A 23,072-nucleotide genomic window follows, 5' to 3' on the forward strand; every position below is an offset into this window, starting at 1 on the left:
CTTTCAAAGAAACACAAATGTGCTCCCTTAGAACAGTTTTCTTGTAGGTAGGTAGGTAGGTAGGAAGGAAGGAAGGAAGGAAGGAAGGAAGGAAGGAAGGAAGGAAGGAAGGAAGGAAGGCAATCCTTAGTAGTCCGGTCCTACAAAAATGCTTCAGCTACCATTAGGTACAGGGGAGAGATTTGATTCAGTCCTCATTTAAAGGCAATTCACACTTTCTGAAACAATAAGTGAACCAAAACACAGCCATCTTTCACATTTCACACTTTTCCAGCCATGCATTGTGCACATAAAATGCATATATTATTGAAAATATGAATATTACATAAAATGTGCTTTTACAAAATGTGTATATTAGGCAAAATTGCCTTCGAAAGTAAATTGGGAATAATTCACACTAAAATGCTAATGGCATTTCTGTTAAGTAACTGGAAAATAACTGTAATATGTCTGTGTATCATGGCATGGAAACTTGTGCGAGATGGACCGGTGGGCTTACTTGTAGAAAGCAGCTTCCTGTGTTCCTATTGCGAGGTCAGAAGGCACCTCAGTCCCCTTGCAGAAACTTGCAAGTCCATTATGCCGTAATGCTGTGATGTGCAGGGACGGGATGTGAAACACCAGCACTGGGCCAATGGTGTGTCATTGTTAAAAGAACCTTTTATACCAGGCTTTACTCAAGAACCTGTGAGTCACTACCTCACTAGAGTGGTTCATTCTGCAAAAAAAATGGAAAGGCGGCCTCTGCATTCCTGAAGTTCTGCAGAGTGACCATTCAGTGTTAGAGCATCTGTCCAGTAGATGTGTTTCGGTCTCCTAGAAGACATCTGAAGGCAGCCCTGTTTAGGGAAGTTTTAAATGTTTGATGTTTTATCACTTTATTATTATTATTATTATTATTATTATTATTATTATTCTGTTGGGAACCACCCAGAGTGGCTGGGGAAACCCAGCCAGATGGGCAGGGTATAAATAATAATAATATATTATTATTATTATTATTATTATTATTATTATTATTATTATTAGACAGGAGAGAGGGTAACTACACTGAATCTTCTGACCCCTGCATTCTTCAGACAGTTCTGCTGCTGGTTCCGCAATCAGCAGGAGACCTTGGGGTCTCAGATTTCCCGTGCGACACTAAAATTTGGTGTGTGTCCCCTGCACCGCCTCTTTAACTAAATAATAGTTGTGGCGTCAGCTGCACTTCATGCCCACTGTGACCAAACTGATTGTGGTTTCCTAAATCTGCCTCTGGTGGCAGGTGTGTACAAGTACAGACACCTCACTCTGTGGGCCTCTCATTTAGCTATTCTCAACTCAGCAAAATCCCCCTGTGTAAGCAGCTCTGAAAACAAAGTATGTGTCTGCCTTTGGGGGGAAAGGAATTGCTATAATGGTTGTCTTAATAGCCCCATGGATCTCTGCATCAGTACAAACTGTTAGTAGAGGCATTTGAACCATCACCACCCTGCTAGAGGCAGATGATAGATAAGTAGCAGGCAAGAAGCAAATACCATTCTGCAGGTTTTCTTGCCCAAAGATTCATATGAGAATAAGGAACTAATGACTTCAAGTCAAAAATTGATATATGGGCATTATTTCACACTATTACAGTTCCATCCAAAAGGAATGAAAACAATATTCTGAGCACCAATATTTATAACGCATTGCAGCGTTTTGCTATTTTAACTGCATCAAAGTGGAACAAAAATTCCAATGTGTTTGTAGAATGTCATCACTTAAGAAATAACCCTATGGTTTAATCATGTTCTTTTGCTTCACCAGATTTAGCAGATGATACGACATTTACAGCTGACAGCTGTACTAAAAAGAACATATTTCTCGACACTTTCCTTGTAAAAATAAACTCCAGCCGAATCTTTTCATGCTAAATCAGCTTCATTAAACCACTGATATTTCTGACTTGTCCTTTGGTGGAAAGTGTAACATTTCAGTGCACAGTAGTCGGTGAAGCATTCTACCCATGTATTACCCCCAATCAGTGGCTCCAATCCAAACAAAATGTTAGATGTGAGCAGAGGCTGCAACAGCATAAAGATATATTTTGAAAAGCAAGACGAAAGGACACATTATAACCCCCATTGAAATGAACCGGAGCGTCACAAAAGTACTATTGGACCTATGCATGAAACTTGTGAAGACAATGCCACCTACAAGGTCATTGTAGAAGTTATTTTCATGAACTAAATTCAGTTCATAGTTCGGGGTATTTTGTGGGACTTGCGCAGCCAGCAATTGTGCTTTCCTATAAGTATCACTGTGTTCAAAGGGCCATATTCCCAAGTAAGTATACATAAAATTCACACTCATTAAAATGAAGTAATAGTTTCATGCTTATCTTCACTGATTCACAGAGTTCCGAATCTGCAAAACCTCAGTAAAGAGCTGTACAGACACAGGCGCAATCCTTTGTCAAAACAGCCTTTGCCAACATCTGCTAATACAGACTTTGCTCCCTTGGCTCCACTGCAGTAATGAAACTCGATCATTAATTTAATAATCAGCTGGCCCTCTCTTTTTATTAGAGCATTTAGTAAGTCAGAGTGCATACATATACATTTCACATAGGAGGCAGTTTTGCAATAAATTAGATGAATCCGTCTGTGCTCAAGAAAACAAATGAGATTTGTTCATCATTAATATTATTTCGGAACAGTTTGACATGCACAAAATTGGCCGGAGCAGATAAAATGTGTGGCCAGCAGAGCTGTAGAGCAGCAGTGTCCTAAATGATTGGGCTTTGATTGGACTAAACCTCTGGATGAAGCTGTACACAGAAGTGAATAAATACACCAGTACAGTCATAGTGATCGACCAGCAGCAGTTGATTTGGTTCAAATGTAAACCTAGGGATTTGACTGAATCTCTTATTGCTTGGTCAGCTTAAAAGAAGCAGGGAATTTTGCAAAGGGTTGTGGATGTATGAAATATCTGGTGCTTCCATTCCACCTGGCATATGAAGAATGATGTTTATGGTAACCAAGCTGTTGATTACAGAAACAGTGATAAGAAGCCAGAGTTGGACTCCAACTTCCTTCAATCCAGCCAGCATGACCAACAGTTAGGGATGGTCAAAATTACAATCTGGCAACATCTGGAGTAACACAGTTTCCGCATCCCTGGTCTATACAGTGGTACCTCTGGATTTGAACGGGTTCCATTCCAGAGTCTCGTTCCCATCCTGAGCCAAACGCAACCCGTGTCTGTGCGTCTCGCAATTCGCCGCTTCTGCACATGAGCATGACATCATTTTGAGCACCTGTGCAAGCGGCGAAACCCAGAAGTAACCCATTCCATTACTTCCGGGTTGCTGCGGAACGCAACCTGAAAACGCTCAAACTGAAGCTACTTTAACCCAAGGTATGACTGTACAGTGATATACAGAGCAGGAGAAAAACCTTAACATTGCCTGATGGCAAGAGCTCCTAAGCTCTTGACAAATACATTTCGGAGGAACTAAGCCCTGAATATGCCATAAAGGCTGCTAGGCTTCTATGTACTCGGTTGCTATTCAAGATGTGAACAGGTTCATCACTAAGCAAGTCTGCATTCGCAAGAAAGAAATTGTGACGTTCTCTCCAAGATAGTATTTCTCAAATATTTTGTGCTCAGATTTACTCCATTTCACAGCAGGGTATGCAGAGATGAAGCAGGTCACAGAGGAGATATTTTCATAAATCCAAGTTGGCTCATTAAATCTCTTCATTCAACCCATCTGTGTCTTGGCTTCTGCTTGTGCTGTTCAGGGGTCTAGCCCAGAGTGGGATCTCAAACCAAAACCTCTAGTAGCTAGCCTTTGGTGCCTTATTTCCTGCGCTGTCTGTGCCTTCAAAAGGCAGACCCAGTTAGGTTCTACTGGGAAAGGGTCCTTCAAACTCCAGTGCTGCTCTGAGATCTATCTCTTGATCCAACAGTTTGAGGATGATCAAATGACCTCCAAAACCAATGGAAGGGCCTCAAGCTCCAAGAAGTCCTTCCTTTAGAGCTAGTCTGGCAGCCTGAGCACTTTATCACATCTAGGAACTATGACGGGCATTTCTGGTAGTTGACCTCCAGCCTGCCCATGGCAACATCTTCTGCATCTAGCATTAGGTCTTGCTTTCCTGATACCTGACCTCCACTCTCTTACTTATAAAATCGATATGCCGGCTCATCAAAAATTATTTTCTTGATGGCCCAGGCCCTGACAGAAAGACGCACCTGACTCAGGATGCTGTCCATCACTGGAACTTCTCTATGTTATGCATGTTCCTTCTAGGTATTTTACACATCCCAAAGGGGATGTGTAAAATCCCATCATTTGTGAACAGCTTCAACAGAACAGCTAGATGAATTCCCAACTCCATTTCATAAAGATCAACTTCCCCTCCATTTACGTAAAATGCTTTGGCTGTGAACAAACCATACATTTAAAGAATTCAAACACCAAAGTATCTTGGGAGCTCTAGATTACCCTCACAGAGCTACAGTTCCCAGCACCCTTAACAAAGGGTGAAGTTCCCAGGATTCTGAACCACAATTACAGGGGGAAGGATGAGAAAACAACAGGATAGCTATTCCTCTGCTCTCAAACACAGTACGGTCTCTTGATATATTGGCATTCAATGTAGATGAAAGGAATTAAAACCCTGAAAAGCTATTGCAAATACATTCAAGTGAGCAAACATCTTCAGACAGCCTATATAGTAAATGAAGGAAGTTCCAGTGAAATAACCTCCGGCAAACTTAGCATTATATTAAAATTGGTTAGCTCAGCACATTAAATTCTGCAATAGGGCAACACCTAGTCACATAATTTCTTAACATAAAAGCAGATGGGGATTCCAATTGGCCAGATAAAAATGATAATGGTGATAGCAAAGGTAATGATCTTGCTGCTTGTAAAATTACTTGGAAATGTAATTTTACAAACCAGATAATTAGGGCCATTCAGAAAGGTGAATCATGTTAAAAAGAAGAGAGAACACTTTCTCACCTTCCCTTTGTCCTTGCATGACCCACTTTCTAATACTTTTTGCATTGAGTACGAAATCCAGAAATATACCCAGTCTGTGGTGTTAATATTACACACAAACTCACCTGTACACAAAGGTCCTACTGCACTTTCTTGTGTTTGTTTTAAGAAAAGCTGAAGTATTGATTGTCATAAACCTGGCTGGCTGTAAGATGGCTTTCATAGAGGATAAGCTACTGGACAGACCTCTGCCTCAGTTGTTGGAGGTAGTATGCCTGTGAATTTCAGCTGCTAGAGATCACAAGTGGGGATATACTAGATGGGACAGAACAGACTCTCATGTTCCTACTTCAGGAGGGGGATACTACCAACCATGTTCCAGTTTCCTCCCCCCTCCCCAATCCAGCAAATACAATCTCGCACCTGAAACTCTACAAGGGAAGATGGGCAAAGCCACGTTGGGGTGGGGAATGCAGAAATGACAACGATCCTAGTTATTTATGTCAAGGTGTAGAAATGATATGCTACAAATGTCCTTTCCCACCACCACTTTCTTTATTTGACTCCTGCAAGTGTGAAAAGAAGCGGTCACCATCTAGCAGCTTTAAGGGGCTCGTTCCCGTGCAAGCTCCCAGACCCGCTGGAACGAGGAGAACAGGCAGTGGCTTGGAGGGGAAAGCGTTTCCGTCTGGCTAGCATTTCTAACCGTAGCTGAAAACTGAGGCCATGAATGATACAAAACAAAAACAAAACACCTAAATAAAACTTGGCGGGATGGAAACAGCTACTCCTCCTTCCACTTCGCCCTTCTGACTTGGCGCGGGCCTTCCTGCCCCTCCTCCGGTCCCGCCCCGGGGGCGGCTCTCCCCGCCGGGGCAGATCCCGGCCAGCCGTGCCAAGCGCGCAACGCAAGCAAGCGCCGCTGGGCGCCGGCTCTTGTGCTGGACGTGGCACCGGGTGGAGGCGGGCGCTGCTGCTGCTGCTTCTGCTTCTGCGTGCATGGAGCAGAGGCTGGCCGAGTTCCGGGCTGCCCGCCGCGGCACCCGCCACACCGCTCCCTCGGCAAAGCCCCCAGGAAAGGCGGCGGAGGCGGAGAAGGAGCAGGCCCAAGCCCGGCCCCCGCTGCCGAGAGAGGTTGGTTAGCTTCGGCCCGAGGCGGCTCCGCCTCCCGAGGCGCGTTGCGGGGAGGGGAAGGCCGCGTTTTCACCCGCTCGGCCTCCGGTAGACGCGCGTAGGATCGCGCCGCCGCTCTCCTTGTTCTTCTGCCGCTGCAGCTGCTCTCCAGTCAGAGCTGCCGCGTGCTATATTGCAACTCAAGGCGAGGCTTATGCTGCGCGGTACCGCTGCAGGAGTGTTGTGTGCTCAGTGCTCCAGCACCAAAAACGTCAGGCGAAAGTTGTTAGCCTGGCCGCCTTTCTGACGTACTGATTTCCTGCGTGTACAGGTTCATTCATTCCTGCATCGCAGGGGGTAGGACCAGATGACCCTAGGGGTTCCTTCCAGCTCTTCTTCCTCCACCCCGCCGTGTTGGAGCATTCACAAATGAAGCCCCTGCCTTGAGCACTCCAGGAAGAACTTTAGCACTTGGCTCTGCTCTTCGTATACTGATTTATTTATCCTCAGAGAACCTTCTCTCTCTCCTTGGGCTCTACTATTATCTCATACATTTTAATCACTACAGTTTTCTAATCAAGATCCTCAGGGCTCTGTCATCTTCCTCTCCACACCATCCCTGTGAGGTAGGAATAGGATAGGCCGATGATCTTCATGTTTCTTCTGTAGCTTTGCCCTCCCTGGAGCAATGAATGAGTCAGGGCAAGATGCACAGCCAAGCAAGGATTTGAACCCAAGTGTGCCTGGTGGTGATGCTTCCTGTTTTACAGTGCATAACGATCAAAATGTTCATTATGATTGGGAGTGGGCATGTGTGCTCGTGAAACCTTGTTGTAACACCATTTGCACCATACCGTGGAGATGTGGTCCAGCGTCCTTTAGGAATTTAACCATCCATCTTTTATTAGGGATGGAGGAAAAGTTTTGTTCTTATGGCAACAATTGCCTTGAAGTTCATCATTTTACCATCTGGTGAGGTGTTCCAAGGGATTGACAGTAGAGTAGTTGGGAGAAACTACATGTTATAAAGAGAGTTAAATTGGTAAACTTTGTTAAGAAAAGGAAACAGGAGTAAGGCTGAAGAGTAAGCATTAGAAATAGGGGTTTAAGACAGCATGCAAACAAGCAAAACATCCAAACCCTCTCATCTGCTGAGATTAATGAGAACGGTGGTTCTCAAAAGGCTGTGGCATGCCATGCCGGTGTGGCAGGAAAGGGTGGCATGTGTGGCAGGAAGATTCAAGGACAATCAAAGGAAAATTTCAATGTTTCAGTATAGTATAGATTGGTATTAAAATTTATTTATTTTTATTTGTAGAGTATGGATAGGTATCTTTTCAAAATGAGAACAGGAACACAGGCTTTTCCTCTACAGTTCTCCATGACATATTGTGGTGGACAGGGATTTTCAGCTCTGACAAATATGAAAGATCAGAAAAGAGAAGGGTTTCTTTGTGTTGGATAAGGAGATGAGAGTTTGTCTCAAATTAGACCTAATATAAAGATTACCCAGCAAAAGCAATCTCATACCTCTCATTGAATTTGTATACATACTTAAGGTACATATGTTGTAAGAGGCACATTTATAATTATATTTTGGGAGTGAGTCATGTTCTTACTTAGCTGCATTGTTTTATACTTTCTAGATGTCCCATGATCATATTATAAATTAGTTGTGTCCCATGTTATAAATCATGCACTGCTAGTTGTTTCTTTTTGTTTTCCAATTTATTTTTATCAATTAAAAAATTGGTGTGGCACAAATTTTTATTCTGAAAGTGTGGCCCAGAGAAAAGTTTGAGAACCACTGTTCTAATAGTAGGGGTAGAGGGGATGGGCTGAATGGATATTTTAGCTATAGAATATAGTTTAATGAGCTTTCTGCTCTGGTCCCAAGTTCTTTTTTCAGAATAATTGAGCATGAGTCTATAGACATACCATTATTCATTATTTGCTGTTTTATACTTTATAAAAGCTGAATCCCATCTATTCTGGTGTTGCCCATGGTCTTCCTGTTTGGAGATATTCTGCTGAAATTTCAGTTTTCTTTGCCTACCTCAGTACTGGTAGCTAGTGAGCCATGTCTCTATACTGTATTTCTCCAACGCCGTCCCCCACCTCCAAATTAATAACCCCAAAGGATTATGAAATATTTTCTTTTAGAAATATGAAGAGAATGTTTAAAAGAAGATGGAGCTAGGATACTTCAGTCAGTAGAGCATGAGATTCTTAATCTCAGGGTCATGGGACATAGTGGACAAAAGATTCCTACACTGGACTAGATGCCCCTCATGGTCCCTTCCAATTCTATAATTCTATGATTTAGCTCCCCCAAAATGATTACTAAAACTGTATCAGGAAGACTTTTATGTAAGACTGTGTACAGATCATTACAATTTCTGCACACTGTGACAATTCCTGAGCTGCGCATTGAGAGTACAACTTGCAAATGCAAGAGCAAGATGCATTTCTGCTTCTAGGAAGGCACTGCCATTGAAACAAGAGGAGGATTCAGTTCCTGCCATTGTGTCCTTCTGATTGTTGGCATAGTTGGTGGATCTGTTTGTTCTCTTGACTAGGCCTCAAAAGACTGGGAGTGGGAGAAAGTGCAGAACACCATAATTTTGTTGCCACCCAGTTCATGCTGCTGCAAATCTGTCAGATCCAAGATTCAAAGGCAGAAATGTAAGTGGTGATAGCACTGCTTCTGTATTTCAGTGGAATACAAAACAAGCAGCACACATTGGACTTGTTGTTGGAAAGGTATTTTCGAATGCTGCAGAGCACGGAACATCTTCAGGTAATTGCATTCTGCGATTCTGCCAAGCATATATTTCCTTCAACATGGTGACATGGCTTTGCCCAGCACAGCCTGACTCCTCTTGCTTCTTACCTATTTCAGATTGCTCAATCTTTTGCAGCGTGTGAAAAAACTGGTCTTTTTTGGAAATCAATATTCCATCACGAAACTGATCTTAGAAACAATTGTTGTTCTAGTCTTAATTATTTGTCCATTGCATAAATAACCCAGGTGGCTTTTTATTTTATTTTGCAGGAATCCAGTCAAAGGCCAGAAAGGCCCCAAACTGAAGCTGTTACATGCTCTGCACCATGGTGGACCAGTTGCTTTCTTCTGAATGTCACCTTTCTCAAGTTTCTCATCTGGCTTGTCTTACTGGGACTGTTTGTGGAACTAGAGTTTGGTTTGCCTTATTTTGTCCTGTCTATGTTTTACTGGATCTATGTAGGAACCCGCGGCCCTGGAGAAAGACAGACTGGAGAAAGAAGTGCCTATTCTGTCTTTAACCCAGGATGTGAAGCCATTGATGGAACACTTACAGCAGAACAGTTTGAGAGAGAACTACAGTATCGGCCCTTAGCCCAGAGGTAACTAGTGCCTATACCAGTATCACTAGGTCTATCCTCTCCGCTTGAGCAAAATGGGAACTGTTTCCTGTGAGATTTTTCACCTTTAGAAATGTTTACAATATTGTAATTAAAGAGTTGAGCTGTAGTTACTGTTTCTTATACAATAAACAACTAAAGACAGGATATTAAAAATACATATTCAGCCTCCCCCCCAAAAAAGGCTCCTATTCTAGGCTATATGGTTCTCACCATTGAAGCTGTTATTTTCCTAGACATCCCTTTCAAATTAAAGCAAAATATCTTGGCCAGCTTTATATTAAAAGATCCAGGAATGCATGTACAAATATGCATATATATTTAGACCAATGCCAAACATTAATATATACACCTATTCTTTTCCTTGGGGTTTCTCTCCTCACCTAAGTTGAATTTGAAGACCTCAACAGAACCAGTTGGAGGGGCAGGAGGACCTTACCTTTCATTGAGCAATAACCTCCAAGTCTGCTTATAACTTCTTTTAAAAATTTGATCCACTCCAGTGTCAAAAGCAGAAGAGCCACATTTGTGGAAAGGATAATGTGACAATATATATACATTAGGTTTGTATTTGTACTGTATGTGTGTTTGATTAATGCTCATTGAACTGAAAATTTGGATCTACACCCCACTTTTAACAAAAGTCAGTTTGCACAAAAAGTGTACTAACACCACGACATACGAACAAAACAGCTGCACTAAATTGGCAGGGGAAAAACAGCAGATATCATTTGCAGAAGTGGTAGAGCTATGTACCATCAGCATACAGATGACATCTCAGCTCAAACTTCCCCATTCCCAGTGCGGGAATTTAAGGCACTTGCCTGGAAGCAAGTGATATTGTACATTCATAGGATTGTGCTTCAAATCACCTCCTAATAGGTCAATAGTAAGGTGTGATTAATAAACTAACAAAATATGAGAATGTGTTACAAAGGCTTGGAAAAGGCAAACAGATTTTACTGGTGTGTTGTATCGGGTGTTGCTTGCAGAAAGCCACATATTTTACTTTTTGAAAACAAAGCAGGTTGACCAGTCTACCAGCTGAGGTACAGTATGTTTTAAATGAATTTAGTACCTTTTAGCAGACAATGTCTCAACACATAGCATACTGTTAAAATGGAATCCATCAGCATGGTTGGAGTGTTAACTCCTGTCCCTCAGAAGAGTAGCTCCACTACTCTAATTCCCCGGGACCCTGGATGTTGGATATGGATGAAGAGAAATTCCCCAGGCCAGATTACCTGTGTGCAGTTCTGCAGACAGATTCCCCACTCCCATACTTTGGGGCCATAGGATAGTGGCGCCATCTGACTCAGTAGAGACTATTAAAGCCTATTTCCAACTCTCTTATTGAATTCATTACTTTTCACTGTTCAAGTGTGTTTGTGTTTACAATGTCAGGCACCTGATTTGATTCCATAAAGATCAGCATTATCTTGTATTAAGGATACAAGAGATGCTAGGGGTGCACATTTTACTTTTTTCAGTTGCTTACTTTTTGAAGATTTATTCAATTCATTCATTGGTATGTGTGGATTCAAGGCCTGATATTTTAAAAATGCATGAAGGGGGGAAAAACTGAATTGATTCTGCTCAAGTAGATCTAAACTAAACTGAGATACAAATAAATTTATGTCTGACACATCTTGGAAACCATGAGGAGAGAATTACACAGTTAACATCAATTGCAGCAAACCTTTATATGGTAAATTACATGGCTTTTGCAAGACAAGGATGAATTCGCACGTGCACAAAGGAACATAATTCATAATTTGTTACCCATTTTTGTAACATTTAAAAATAAATACATGCAATTATTTATTTTTTTAAAAAAGAATCAAAACAGTAAAGATAGAAATATGGCATTCACTCATTTTTAATGCTTAATATATATATATTCACCATTTTGGTACATTTGCAATACGTGCCTCCACTTAGGTGCCTCACAAGTTGTATTAATTTAACAAGACTTGTGTGCATAACTGTGGAATGAAACTTTAGTAGAATCACAGTGAGTGAGCAGGTTGCTGGTGCATCTTGGGTTGCTCAAACTGTTTTTGAGCGCCGTATGAAGAGCAGTCTTAAAGCATACTATGAATTCCAAAGCAAAGGCAGCTTGAACATTGAGGCTCATGCACATTTCCTCTATTCATCGGTACTAGTTTTATTGGGAACGTTATAAACAGGCTGCTGGTAACGAAAGGGCGTTTCTTGTTTCCCAAGGCTGCTTCCACCAGCCCACAGACATTGCTGAAGAGAGGTCTTGAATGCTCTTTTCTGCATCTGCTATCTTCTCCCAAGACTAAACAAGCTTTTAAAGAAGTTGCATATACTGCATCCATCATCACATTACTAGGAACACATTCCAGAAATGAAAAATAGCTGGCTGAAAGAGGAATAGCAATACAATAGAACAAACAAATTTAACAACACCAACACTACATAATCAATAGTAAGAGAGGATTGTGTATGGGTGGTTTTTTTTGGCAGCAATTGTTTCCTTGGTTAGAGTAAACTGGAAAACATCTTGCCAGTTGCAAAAGGGCTCTTTGAGATTTGGGTGGGCTCTATCCATCTCCTCCCATGGTCAGAATGCTCCTGTAATTCTGCTCCTTGAAAGCCCCATTGAACCAAGCTCTGCCAGTATGGTTTCCATAACCTGTCAAGATGGGTCTGGAGCAAGACCAAAATAAGGCGGGGGCCCATGTTTATTTTATTTTATTTTATTTTATTTTATTAAGGTCTTCAAAAGAGGAGAGGTTAAAAATCAAGGGAAACAAAGTGATTTTAAGAAGAAGGGAACAGTTAGTGAAAGTTTTTAAAAGCCATGAATTTAAACGGCTGCCTAGCCTAGAATTTTGGTGAAAATGAAAGATAAATAAGAGAAGGTTAAATTTACACATCAAAACAAAATTTACTAAGATTTAGAAAATGTCTCTTGGGACACATCATTCAATAACCTTGCCTACTGCCTTTTTTCTTCCTGTTTGGTGAAGCATGTGACGTTGTTTCCCATATGACAAGATCTATTATGCTACAGAAATTCCAATGTTGACTAAAGGGCAAATTAAACATGGTGGAGCATGCCACTCGTGTCTGCTCTCCTCTCATATAACACTGAGCTTGTCTCCCTTCCACATGCTCCCCCATCCTTTGCGTAAATCGGGTGGGGACCTCAGCCAGTGGGGTGAGATGCAACCTTCCAGGACTCTAGTTGGCCCTGGGAACTCTACAGGCATGGCTTAGACACTGCTAATCTTCTGAAGTCCCATTTTCAAAACAATCTCTAGTAATAACTGCACAATAAGCATTCACAGATCTCAACCACGCTTGCCTGTAAATAGACATCTGTAGCACAACCATTTCCCACCAATGGGGATTGTGTTGGAGTGAATTGTGAAAAGTATAACAGGGAAATGCTTGCAGTTGTCAGCTTTTAAAACCAGGAAAGTGGCTTGAAAGAGGCCAGTGGAGACAGTCTATATGACCGGCTCTATAGATAATTTTAAATTTGTGGCAGCTACAGTTGCTGTGTCTGATGTGTAGGATTTCTGTCAAAGCCAGCGGATTCAACTCCTTAAAAGGGTTTGGTATTCCAGATCACTGAGCATCCCACATCACTGAATTATGCTGGCAAACCTACTTGAGTCCAGTGGATTTTGGTAGCCTCAGGTTCTCAAGAAACTAATACGTTGTAGCTCACATCTGGCATGGACAGAATCCTAATATGCTAGTGTAACAGTATAAAAGCATCACTCCAGTAAAGGCGGCGTGCCCAGCATGGTTTAGAGCAGAGGCAGCCAATGTGCTGCTCTTAGAAGTTGTTGGGCTACAATTGCATTCCCCCCCCCAACCATTTGTATGCTGGCTGAGGCTGCCGGAAGGTGCAGTCCACAACATCTGGAAGCTACCGCATTGACTGCCCTGGATTACCACGTTGGCGAAGGTTTCTCTACTGTTAGGTGCACACAGTATATACGGATGCAGCTTGCAAGGCCCAATTATGGCATCACAGTACACAGCCATAGAGATTTCTATGCATGCTGTACACAACACAGGGACAGTCTCCTGGGCCCACTGCAGAACCTTTCAGATTCTGGTAAATCCAAGGTCAGTCCAGAATGGCCACAATAGTATCATGCAATATGTTTTTAGAGGAGAGGACAAGTTTCAAATGTACTTCAACTCGGTGCTGCAGTGCACACCATTACTACCAATAAGGTAATTAATATATGATTATCTCTGAAACCAGAGTTTCTCTGTATGCAATCAAACGTTCTAGGAATGACTGGCAACTTGAATTGGATTTACTGAAAAGGCAAATTGGATTTATATATTTTTAATTCATTCCTGCTGAGCAGTCTACATAATTTTTAAGATTCTAAAGGCTTGTCGACAAGCAAGAAATCCGGCTGGCTGTAGCATAGAAGAGTGAGCTGGCCAAAGTGCTGAAAATATAGCTCCTGAATCAGCTTGTTTTTGTTTTCAACATCTAGCATAAAAGAGCCCTGTAGCTATAAGACACTTGAAAAGGAAAGAAAAAGAGCAAGGCATAGAAAAACCTATGCTAAAGTTCAGGACTCCTGTGAACAAATGATTAAAGTTCTAAAATACTAAATTCTACATTTGTGTCTCCATAGATGTTATAAAGGGTATTATTTTCTCCATGTTCCTGTTTATCCGCTTCTATACCTACAGGGGGCAGAGAATAAAACGTTGTTCTCTGTCAAATACTCAATTCCAGAAAGCCACTAATTACTTTGGTTCATAGTAATATTTGTGCAGCCTTCTGAAGCAGTAAAGGGCTATGAGAGTGGTAAGACTGGGCATTTTAAAAACCCCCACTAATGACAGCAGAAAGGGTGTGCATTCATCACCTGGAAAAGAACCATCATCTGCACATAGATTTAAATGTCTCAGAGTGAGAAATTACTCTTTAACATGTTTGAGAGCATGCAGCCAAAGGCAACATCAAATATCCAGTATTCATATACTTCAATCATGGACGTACCAGCAAAAATTTATCTGAATGGCACAAGAACAATTCAAGCCTTTTCAAATGATGAAATAGTAGGTGGATCCAGTCACCAGTACTATATGCTGTCCCCAAGCAGTGGATGAGTAGAATAGTCCTGCTGGGGTCAGTAGAGGATTGCTCTGCCACACAGAAATTGCCTGTTTATCAGGTTTACTATGCTGCTGTTTTTTACAAAAATGAGGGATAGAATCCAATGCTGCAGAGAAGAAATGTACAGCATTATCCATTTTTTAAAAAAGAGGTATGTGAAAGCATAAAGGTGTAAAATGGTTATTTGTTAAATAATCTTTCCCATTTTTAATTGTACACATTACCATAAAACGGAGAACACCTCACGCAACAAAAAGTAAACTACGTCTTACTGTGCCGTAGGAGTGAAGAGATGAATAACCGTTCATTGCAAATATCGTCACTGGCACTGGCCATTAGGTGTCCACGACACCACATGTGACATTCAAAACTGCAGTGAATATACTATTCTTGCAGTGTGATTAGAGGGGGACACAAAAGTCCCATTTGTGGAAATGCCTGGAACACCCAAGTCAAATGACTGCATATTGGGTGTTTAAGAAAGCTACCACTTGGAAAGGCTTGAAATGCTTCTAGAGATTATGGTGACTGTTTCTTTGTAACCATGCAAAAGTTTAATCTCCCCTTTTTCCCAATGGGAGTTTTTTCTTGTTTGTAATGATCAGCTGCATCCTTGTAATTTAATCAGTAAAGCTGTCAACCTGTCTACCCAGGCTAATAAATGATTACCTTTTACGCTTTGTGACAGCATCAACACAGTGTTTATAGGCTTTGGGCACCTGGAGGCCTCTGATATGCTTTAAGCTTACTTTAAAGAGCATGCCCTCCCCTCAAATGTATTGATTATATTAGGTGCCCGCTTTATTTTGAAAGCTTGTCCAGCTGCCTGCAGCCATGAACGAGGGAGGTTCAAGTCTTCCAAAGGCCTCATGCAATCTGGCTGGCTGGATATTCAAGGGGATTCGATGGTACCTCCTACAGTTCATGTTAGTTGGTCACTAGCCTCCTCTGCACTAGCCTCCACAGAAATCTTAGCTGAATGTAGCCTGGAAAGTGGCAGCATAGACTGTGCTCCCCAGGGTACCTCCGCTGCTTATACTGTTGGCTGGGTACTTGAGAGGCTTCATGTTGCTGTCTCTGCGGGCATAAAAGTGCTCTAGTCGCCAGCGCTCCCAGCTTTTCTGAAATTCTGTCCGAACCTTGTATAAGGAAACAAAAAGGCATGAGAGAGAGAAAGGGGGATAATCCAGTTTTGAGCCACTTCTATTGTAGCACTAAGAAAAGATGAAATATCCCATATAATTAAACACTGGCAAGGTTCTAAAGCCGCCCTTGTTATTGTTTCAAATAATTTCTGTAATTACTTAATCAGTCCTTCATAGGTAGTTTCATAACCAAAATAATAGCCGCACTCTCTCCTTTGTCTATAAATAGATATATGTCTGTGCAACAGTTGGGAACAGTATGCCTTAACTGAACTCCTAGCAGCAACCTGTTGATCTAAAGTTAAGAGGGCACATGGTTCAAACTAGTCTGAATTTCCTGCTTCAACGCCATTTTGAGAATCCAAGATACTCACTGTGACTGTCAACAAGTGTATTTCTGCATATAGATAGAGCTAAAGACCACAATTTATAGAATGTTAATTCAACAGTTTTAAAATCTTGAATAAGACTGAAATTCTAGGCATGCACAGGCTGCAATCCTATCCCTGTTGAACCACACTGACATACTTCTGAATAGACATGGCTAGGATTGTGCTGTTACTTGGGAGTGCCCTTGAAGTGAGAGGGACTTACTGCTGGGTAAAGATGCATAGGACTGGACTGAGGGGGGGAATCACCTGGCAAATGCCGTTATGCTGACTTTGAGATCCACAGCAACAAAAAACTAAAAAGGGGAGGATTGGAGTGCTAAGAATACACACACACAAACACACACACACACACACAAAATGTAAGTGAAAGGAGAGTATTTTAAGTTACTACAGTTGGGTGTGGATACAAATAGGAAAAGCCGCAAAAGTAGGCTCACCCCATCTCGTTTTCTCATTTCCCAAAAAAATTTAATGGGGGAAAGTAGCGTTTAAATCCAGTTGTCTCTGCAAGACCAAGTCTAGTGACATGTGAAAGAAACTTAAGACACAAGCAGGCAGCAAAGTTGGTACAACCTGGTCAAATCTATTAGAAATATCTGTTCTTAGGCTATTGATAAGGGGGAAGTAGCATTTATATAAAGCAAATTATTATTTTTGAAAGCTCTTACTAGAGATCCAGTTCTGTAGCATTCCCCACCCCCACCCCATAATGTGCGTAATTTGGTTGTCATGGCCACAAATAAGCCTGTAAGCTTGGACAAGGGTATTGATCATGTACTACTCTCTGGTTTCTGCCCCAGCCCCCAGGAGCTTCCTTGGCTGCCCCATAAGCCACTTTCTCAAGTACCTGTGAACCGAAAGCTTTGAAACTGTACAGTGGTACCTCGAGTTACATATGCTTCAGGTTACAGACGCTTCAGGTTACAGACTCCGCTAACCCAGAAATAGTACCTCGGGTTAAGAACTTTGCTTCAGGATGAGAACAGAAATCGTGCTCCGGCAGCAACAGGAGGCCCCATTAGCTAAAGTGGTGCTTCAGGTTAAGAACAGTTTCAGGTTAAGAACAGACCTCTGGAACAAATTAAGTACTTAACCCGAGGTACCACTGTACTGATTAAGAACAGCTCACCATTAGGCCTTACAGTACTTATCTTAAACTAGAACTATAGATCCAAATGCAATGCAATAGAATCATAGAGTTGGAAGGGACTATGGGGGTCATCTAATTCAACTTCCTGCAATGCAGGTATTTTTTGCCCAAGGTGGTACCCAAACCAATGACCCTGAGGTGAAGAGTCTCATGCTCTACCAACTGAGTAACTTTAGGTTCCATCTTTGAACATGGATCTGCACTAATCATCTGTTAAGCAAAATGTGCGGGGTCCAGTTACAAGAGTAAAAAAGGGGGGGAAGGTGGGAACTGTGGATTTAAATAGTTAATTTTTTATTCAGAGCTGCACAATGTGTACACTAGGATTTGATCCATCACGGTAGCAGCAAAATTAGAAACCGCAGCAAAAGCCACTTATCACATCAGCTAGAATTAGCTTTTTGCACAAAAATAGAGGATACTTAATAAGGAAATACTATGTCCCTCTTGTAAATGGATAATTGTGCAAGCATAAGCCAGCTAATTCATCTCAGTAGCTCTTGTACTGTAGATACTACTGTTAAGGGGGGGGGAATCCATTATAAGGTCTCTTACTGTTTATTATCTTTTCCAAAGGCTAGTCATATTAGCCTGTTGCAGAAAGCAACAGCAAAGAATCCTGTGGCACATATTGAAGCAGGTGGTTCAGATCTTAATCTCCGCATCCCTGGTGGGCCAAATCTGACAGGTGGCCGGTCCCTGAGTCCCTGAAATGAAGTTTCCGAGACCGCCTTTCTGTAAAAGTTCAGGCACAGGGATCTGGCGCCCACTGCGAAGACATGCAAGTTCTATAACACTGCCTTGAAGATATCTCTCTGTCCTGATCAAAATTTCACACAAAATAGAGAAACCAACCCAGATTATCGCCTACTAGAGCTGGGCAATATGTGCCACAGGATAATATGTGCCACAGGATTCTTTGCTGTTTTCAGCATCGTGATACCAGCTAAACATTGTGATATCATGATGTCTAAAATAAGGATGGAACTATGTAGATGCAAACCGATTAATGTCCTGGCAACTGCTATTACTTAGGGGTCTAAAACTGATAAATTTTTACTTATCTTTAACATATTGTTACAACTGTTATTTTATAGTTCAGCTAATTTTTAAATTAGTGTGTTTTCTCTAAAATAGGGAGGGAAACTATATAAGGGGAACCAAACTCAAAAACACCCTCACTGGTGAGGGTGGGTGGGAAGGGAACGAAGAAAAAGAAAGCAGCCAGCAACACATAAGGAAGTATAGGGTTGTGGGAAGAAATGTGTGTGATAAAGCAAAGGGGTGAGGGGAGAATTGGTGGGGAATTCAAGGGTGAGGAGGGGAAAATGGGGAACATAATGAGGGGAGAGGAGACAGATCTGCACACATACAGAGAAGAGAAGGGGGAAGAGGCTTATAAAATGGTGACCAAACTATTCAAGCTTTTAAGCTTTTCAGAGTCCTTGTTTTCATTCAAGTAACGTAATCCTTTTAAATTTTATTCTGGCAGGGTCAACAAAATCCAATTTGGCAACAGGATAATAAGGCTGTACAACAAAAATTCCTCCAATCCCGATACATATTTCAAGTTAACAAGCAAAGGGATCATACAGGTCTTCAACTACAACCCTCAACATATCAGGGCTTTATTATAACTTACCTCTTTATTTACTCAGAAATTAATACAATGGCCTTCTAATTCTCCATACTGCTACTTTGATATATTCATAGAGAACCGCTATCTGAATGCTTTAGTTTTCTGTCAACTAAATTACTTGAAAAACATTCTCCCCCCCCCTCTCTTTTTGTATGGATTGTAATACTGCAAAATACATGCGTCTTACTTACCTCACTGTTGTTAAAACAGTAGAGAATTGCAACCAGAAGACCCTGCGGGGAAAAATCAGTACAACAACAAATAAAAGATAGATAATTCATACTCATTCTTGCATTAAACTTCATTAGCCAAACTAGCTAGGAGAGGAAACTATATCTAATCCTGCTACAAGTACATCTTGAGAAAAGAATGCAAAAGCCTTCATCCCTGTAAACTGAGTAATACCCTGCTGACTCAGGACTTGAAGAAGCAGCTCCTATAATGTGGCACTTAAATTCAATTTATTTGCAATTTAACAATGTGCTTTTTTCTCCATAAAAGTGATGGAGGAGTCAGTGTGTTGTATTGGTTAGTGTTGGACTTCGACCTGAGAGACCTGGGTTCAAATGCCTGCTCAGCCATGATCCTCACTAGATGACCTTAGGTTGTTGTGGTGATAACTTGGGAAGGGGAGAACCTTGTGCTCCACAGAGGAAGAGAAGGATATACATGTAATAATAAATACATAAATAGATGCAACAGAACAGTAACTGTTTCAGCATAAAAAAGCAGCAGATACAACAAATAGATCAGGGGTCAGCAAACTTTTTCAGCAGGCGGCCGGTTCACTGTCCCTCAGACCTTGTGGGGGGCCGGACTATTTTTTTTTTTAAATGAACAAATTCCTATGCCCCACAAATAACCCAGAGATGCATTTTAAATAAAAGGACACATTCTACTCATGTAAAAACATGCTGATTCCCGAACCGTCTGCGGGCTGGATTGAGAAGGTGATTGGACCAGATCCGGCCCCCGGGCCTTAGTTTGCCTACCCATGAAATAGATGGGCAATCAGGACTTTCACAATTAAAATCCAGATTTGTGAGTGATAGCACCAGTAACATCTCTTATGCTGATGGACATCTTCATGCTGATCACTGCTAGTTCAAATAGATTAGCAGGCTCAGGGCTGATAGTTCATTTACCATATGCAAAACTCAGTGCCAGTGCTTGGTACTTCTGTGAGGCACATGTCCCCCGACTTCCTTGTTTAGCGACTGTTGTGGGAGGAAGCAGAAACCTTTCTAATGCTCTGATGGAAATGTGATAAAAAGAAAAGAATAGCCTACTGGATCAGGCTCCCAGTAGCCCCAGCGAGCAAAGAGTTGTAGTTCAAAACACTAGGTTGGGTTACCATAAAATAACCCCATTATAATTTCAATTTCTTTTTATATACTTGTCCAAAAAGTTCTAATTTTAAGGAAGACCAAATAAATATAGCCCATGTTTGTATTTGTTTTCTTCAGCAAATACAATTCTTCAGCATGCTGCGGCGTAAATACAATTAAGCCTTACAGGCACTGAGTGCCAATGAAAAATGAACTTATAAAAGCTTTCATTTAAATTTGTGTTGATTATTCATTGGAAAATATTTGGCCATATCCAATTCCAGATGGCAGTTCGGATCTGATGTCCTAGATCTCTTTCCCAGTTATTCTGCTAAGTATTAATTGATGCATCTGCATTGAGAAGGGTTCTCAATGCAGGGTGGTCAATGGATTTTTTATAATTGTGCATCATTTTATTTTTGAAACTGGTCTGTTTTGCTTGAAGCGCTGATGATAAATGTTGTTCTGAACGCACAATTGCTGGGTACTACCTGAAAGGAAGAGGAGGAGAGTTCAAAAAGGAGCTTCACAAAGCGCAATGTTCCTTGGGCATGCTCATCAGTAATGTAAGCAAATACAATCTCGTGGGTCCCCAACAGTGGAATCAGAGTCAGCGTAGATTTGGCCAATCTAGAGAATAGAAAGCATAGGAAACTTTAGCAAAAGGGCAGTATCAGAACAGAGAACGAAGTCTTTGGAAGACCCTTATGAACTGGTCCCAGCTCAAACATTTACTTGTTTGGGTTATCTTAAGCAAATCACACCTTTAATATTCTAATGCTCAAATAATAAATAGATGCAGCTTATATTGACTAATGCATATGTTTGTATACTTTTACTTTCCCAGTGTCCCTTTCAGTTTCATGTGCACCATTTATCACCTTCTTTCAAACCCCCTATGTTCCTCTCTCAAGCACCATTATATTTCTTGTTCACAAACTTGGGCATTATTGAGTGTCAGTTTTCCCCCATTTGTAAATAGTGAGTACTTGCTCACCTGGATTGAACTGTTCCTATTAATTAATTATTGGTACAATAACAGAATATTAAAAATGTAGAGGTAGTAGCATAAAAACAATAAATGATGAAGCATAGGGAGCAATACATTGCACCCCAGACTATACCATCTGTACTAGGCTCCAGAATTGCCTCCCCTCTGTGGGATCACCATGTGCTGCATGGCTTTTGGAGATCAAATGCACTCTAGCTACTAAAAAATATTCTCACAGAGGCCATCAAGTTCTTGGCAATCATTAGGCAAAAGTCCTGCTGAAGGATTTGTATTAGTATTCTATAATGTGTGACATCTTCAAAGCACCATCAACACATTCGTTGATAACTAACTTTGAGAAAATGAAGAGAACTACTGTGATGCAGTAAGAATATACATTTACTGGACATATGCTCCAAAACCCACAGAAATGGCTAGTGAAACCTTAGTAGTAGTAGTAGTAGTAGTAGTAGTAGTAGTAGTAATTTATTAGTGTCAGTATATTTTACTTTACACTTCCGAGAGACCAATGATTAAAAAGAACTGAATGAAAAGGAAGCAGGAGAAACTAGAATTCTTGATTCTGATGTCGGAAAGCAGGCTCTGCATAAACACAATGTTCAAACATATATGACGTGGGAAGTCAAGGACAAGCTGATACAGCAGGACAGAGATGTCACTGCAGGACCTGTGCTAGGAAAGGGTTTGTAACTGCGTTACCATGACCCTGTGTGCTGCTAAGGGATGTGCAAAAGAAATAGAACTAGCTACCTGTTCAAGCATCTGACTCAATGTTTACTGTTAAGTAGGGTTGGGAAACTGCCCCTCTGCGTCAATGTCTGTATTCCCTTGAGAGGAAAGTGGTCAGGGCCAAAGCATGCGCACACACACATAATGCCTTGCTCAGGTTCTTAAACACACCACATTCATTCTGATACATACTTTCAGCTTTTGCAGCTTCTGTGCTGTGCACTGAGGAAGGGGCTCCCTTTTATCACCACGCAGCATAGAAACGTAGTCATGTTTTCATCCAACAGCAGCTCAGCAGCAGGACTTAGCCGCAGTCCTTCCCTGCCATAATTGTGGAGAGGCAAGTGGGCCAGAGGTTTCCCACCTCTGTCCTTTGTTATGGGTATCGACTCATATTGCCAGTTTTTCTCTGCATCATTACTCCCCAAACACTTGTATAATCCTTTGTTTTTGGTATTGAATTGAAAAAAGCTGAAGACTTCCTCTTATTTAAAAACAAATAGAAGCTCCCCATATGCAATCAAACTGTGATAGTTTCTGCTCAGTGCCACCTACTAGCTGCAATCTGAAATGATGTCATTTAATCCGTTCCTGCAAGCAATTTCTCCTAAGATAAGCACTAAATAGGTTTGCTGCCAAGATGACTCACCTGCATTTTATGTCAGTTTTGCGCAACAGGTTGGCTTGCAGCTTAGAAATGATAATGCAAATAACCCTGATAAAGATCAGGAAATTTACCTGGATAAAACAAAAAGTAAAGGATTACACGGTGCATCTTTTAAAGCAAACTTCTATTAATTCTAAGACTCTACAGAAGTATCATCTGCCAGGTAGTTCAGCGCTTTTCAGAGTGCCTCACACTCTGAAAAAGCATAAACCACTGACAGACAATTATTTTTAAATGCAAATACCAAGTGTAAATTCATGGGGCAAAGTTTTTTGGAAACTAGAAAGATTATTGTTGAGATATACAGACTGCCCTGCTGATTTCCTTTGCCAGGTTCCATCCATCTCTCTATACTTGAAAACATGGTCCTCTGCAAGAAG

At 41.3% G+C, this 23,072-nt stretch overlaps 2 protein-coding genes across 3 annotated transcripts in view; one reads left to right on the forward strand and one right to left on the reverse strand.

The window, feature by feature from the left end:
* The first annotated feature begins 5,945 nt into the window (after positions 1–5,945).
* Positions 5,946–10,849, forward strand: SAYSD1 (SAYSVFN motif domain containing 1). The gene is made up of 2 exons (XM_081904525.1): positions 5,946–6,115; positions 9,150–10,849. Exons 1-2 carry the CDS (start codon positions 5,981–5,983, stop codon positions 9,483–9,485), a joined length of 471 nt encoding a protein of 156 aa, XP_081760651.1. The 5' UTR covers positions 5,946–5,980; the 3' UTR covers positions 9,486–10,849.
* A 345-nt stretch (positions 10,850–11,194) lies between these two features.
* Positions 11,195–23,072, reverse strand: part of GLP1R (glucagon like peptide 1 receptor) — a 103,878-nt gene continuing 92,000 nt past the window's right edge. For both annotated transcript variants that reach the window (XM_081904182.1, XM_081904183.1), the window contains 4 exons: positions 22,675–22,763; positions 20,776–20,914; positions 19,148–19,189; positions 11,195–15,769 (listed from right to left, as the gene is read on the reverse strand). In XM_081904182.1, the coding sequence (XP_081760308.1) occupies positions 15,602–15,769; positions 19,148–19,189; positions 20,776–20,914; positions 22,675–22,763 (438 nt within the window). In that variant the 3' untranslated portion in view covers positions 11,195–15,601. The remainder of the gene's footprint in view (positions 15,770–19,147; positions 19,190–20,775; positions 20,915–22,674; positions 22,764–23,072) is intronic.

Source organism: Podarcis melisellensis (genome assembly GCF_964234715.1).
Source record: "Podarcis melisellensis genome assembly, chromosome: 3".
In the NCBI taxonomy this organism is placed as follows: domain Eukaryota; kingdom Metazoa; phylum Chordata; class Lepidosauria; order Squamata; family Lacertidae; genus Podarcis; species Podarcis melisellensis.

Excerpts from the sequence above, each read along its gene's own strand:
- SAYSD1 (XM_081904525.1), top strand. The coding sequence starts at position 5,981 with ATGGAGCAGAGGCTGGCCGAGTTCCGGGCTGCCCGCCGCGGCACCCGC. Across the intron at positions 6,116-9,149 it reads GGCCCCCGCTGCCGAGAGAG|GAATCCAGTCAAAGGCCAGA; the intron begins GTTGGTTAGCTT and ends TTTATTTTGCAG.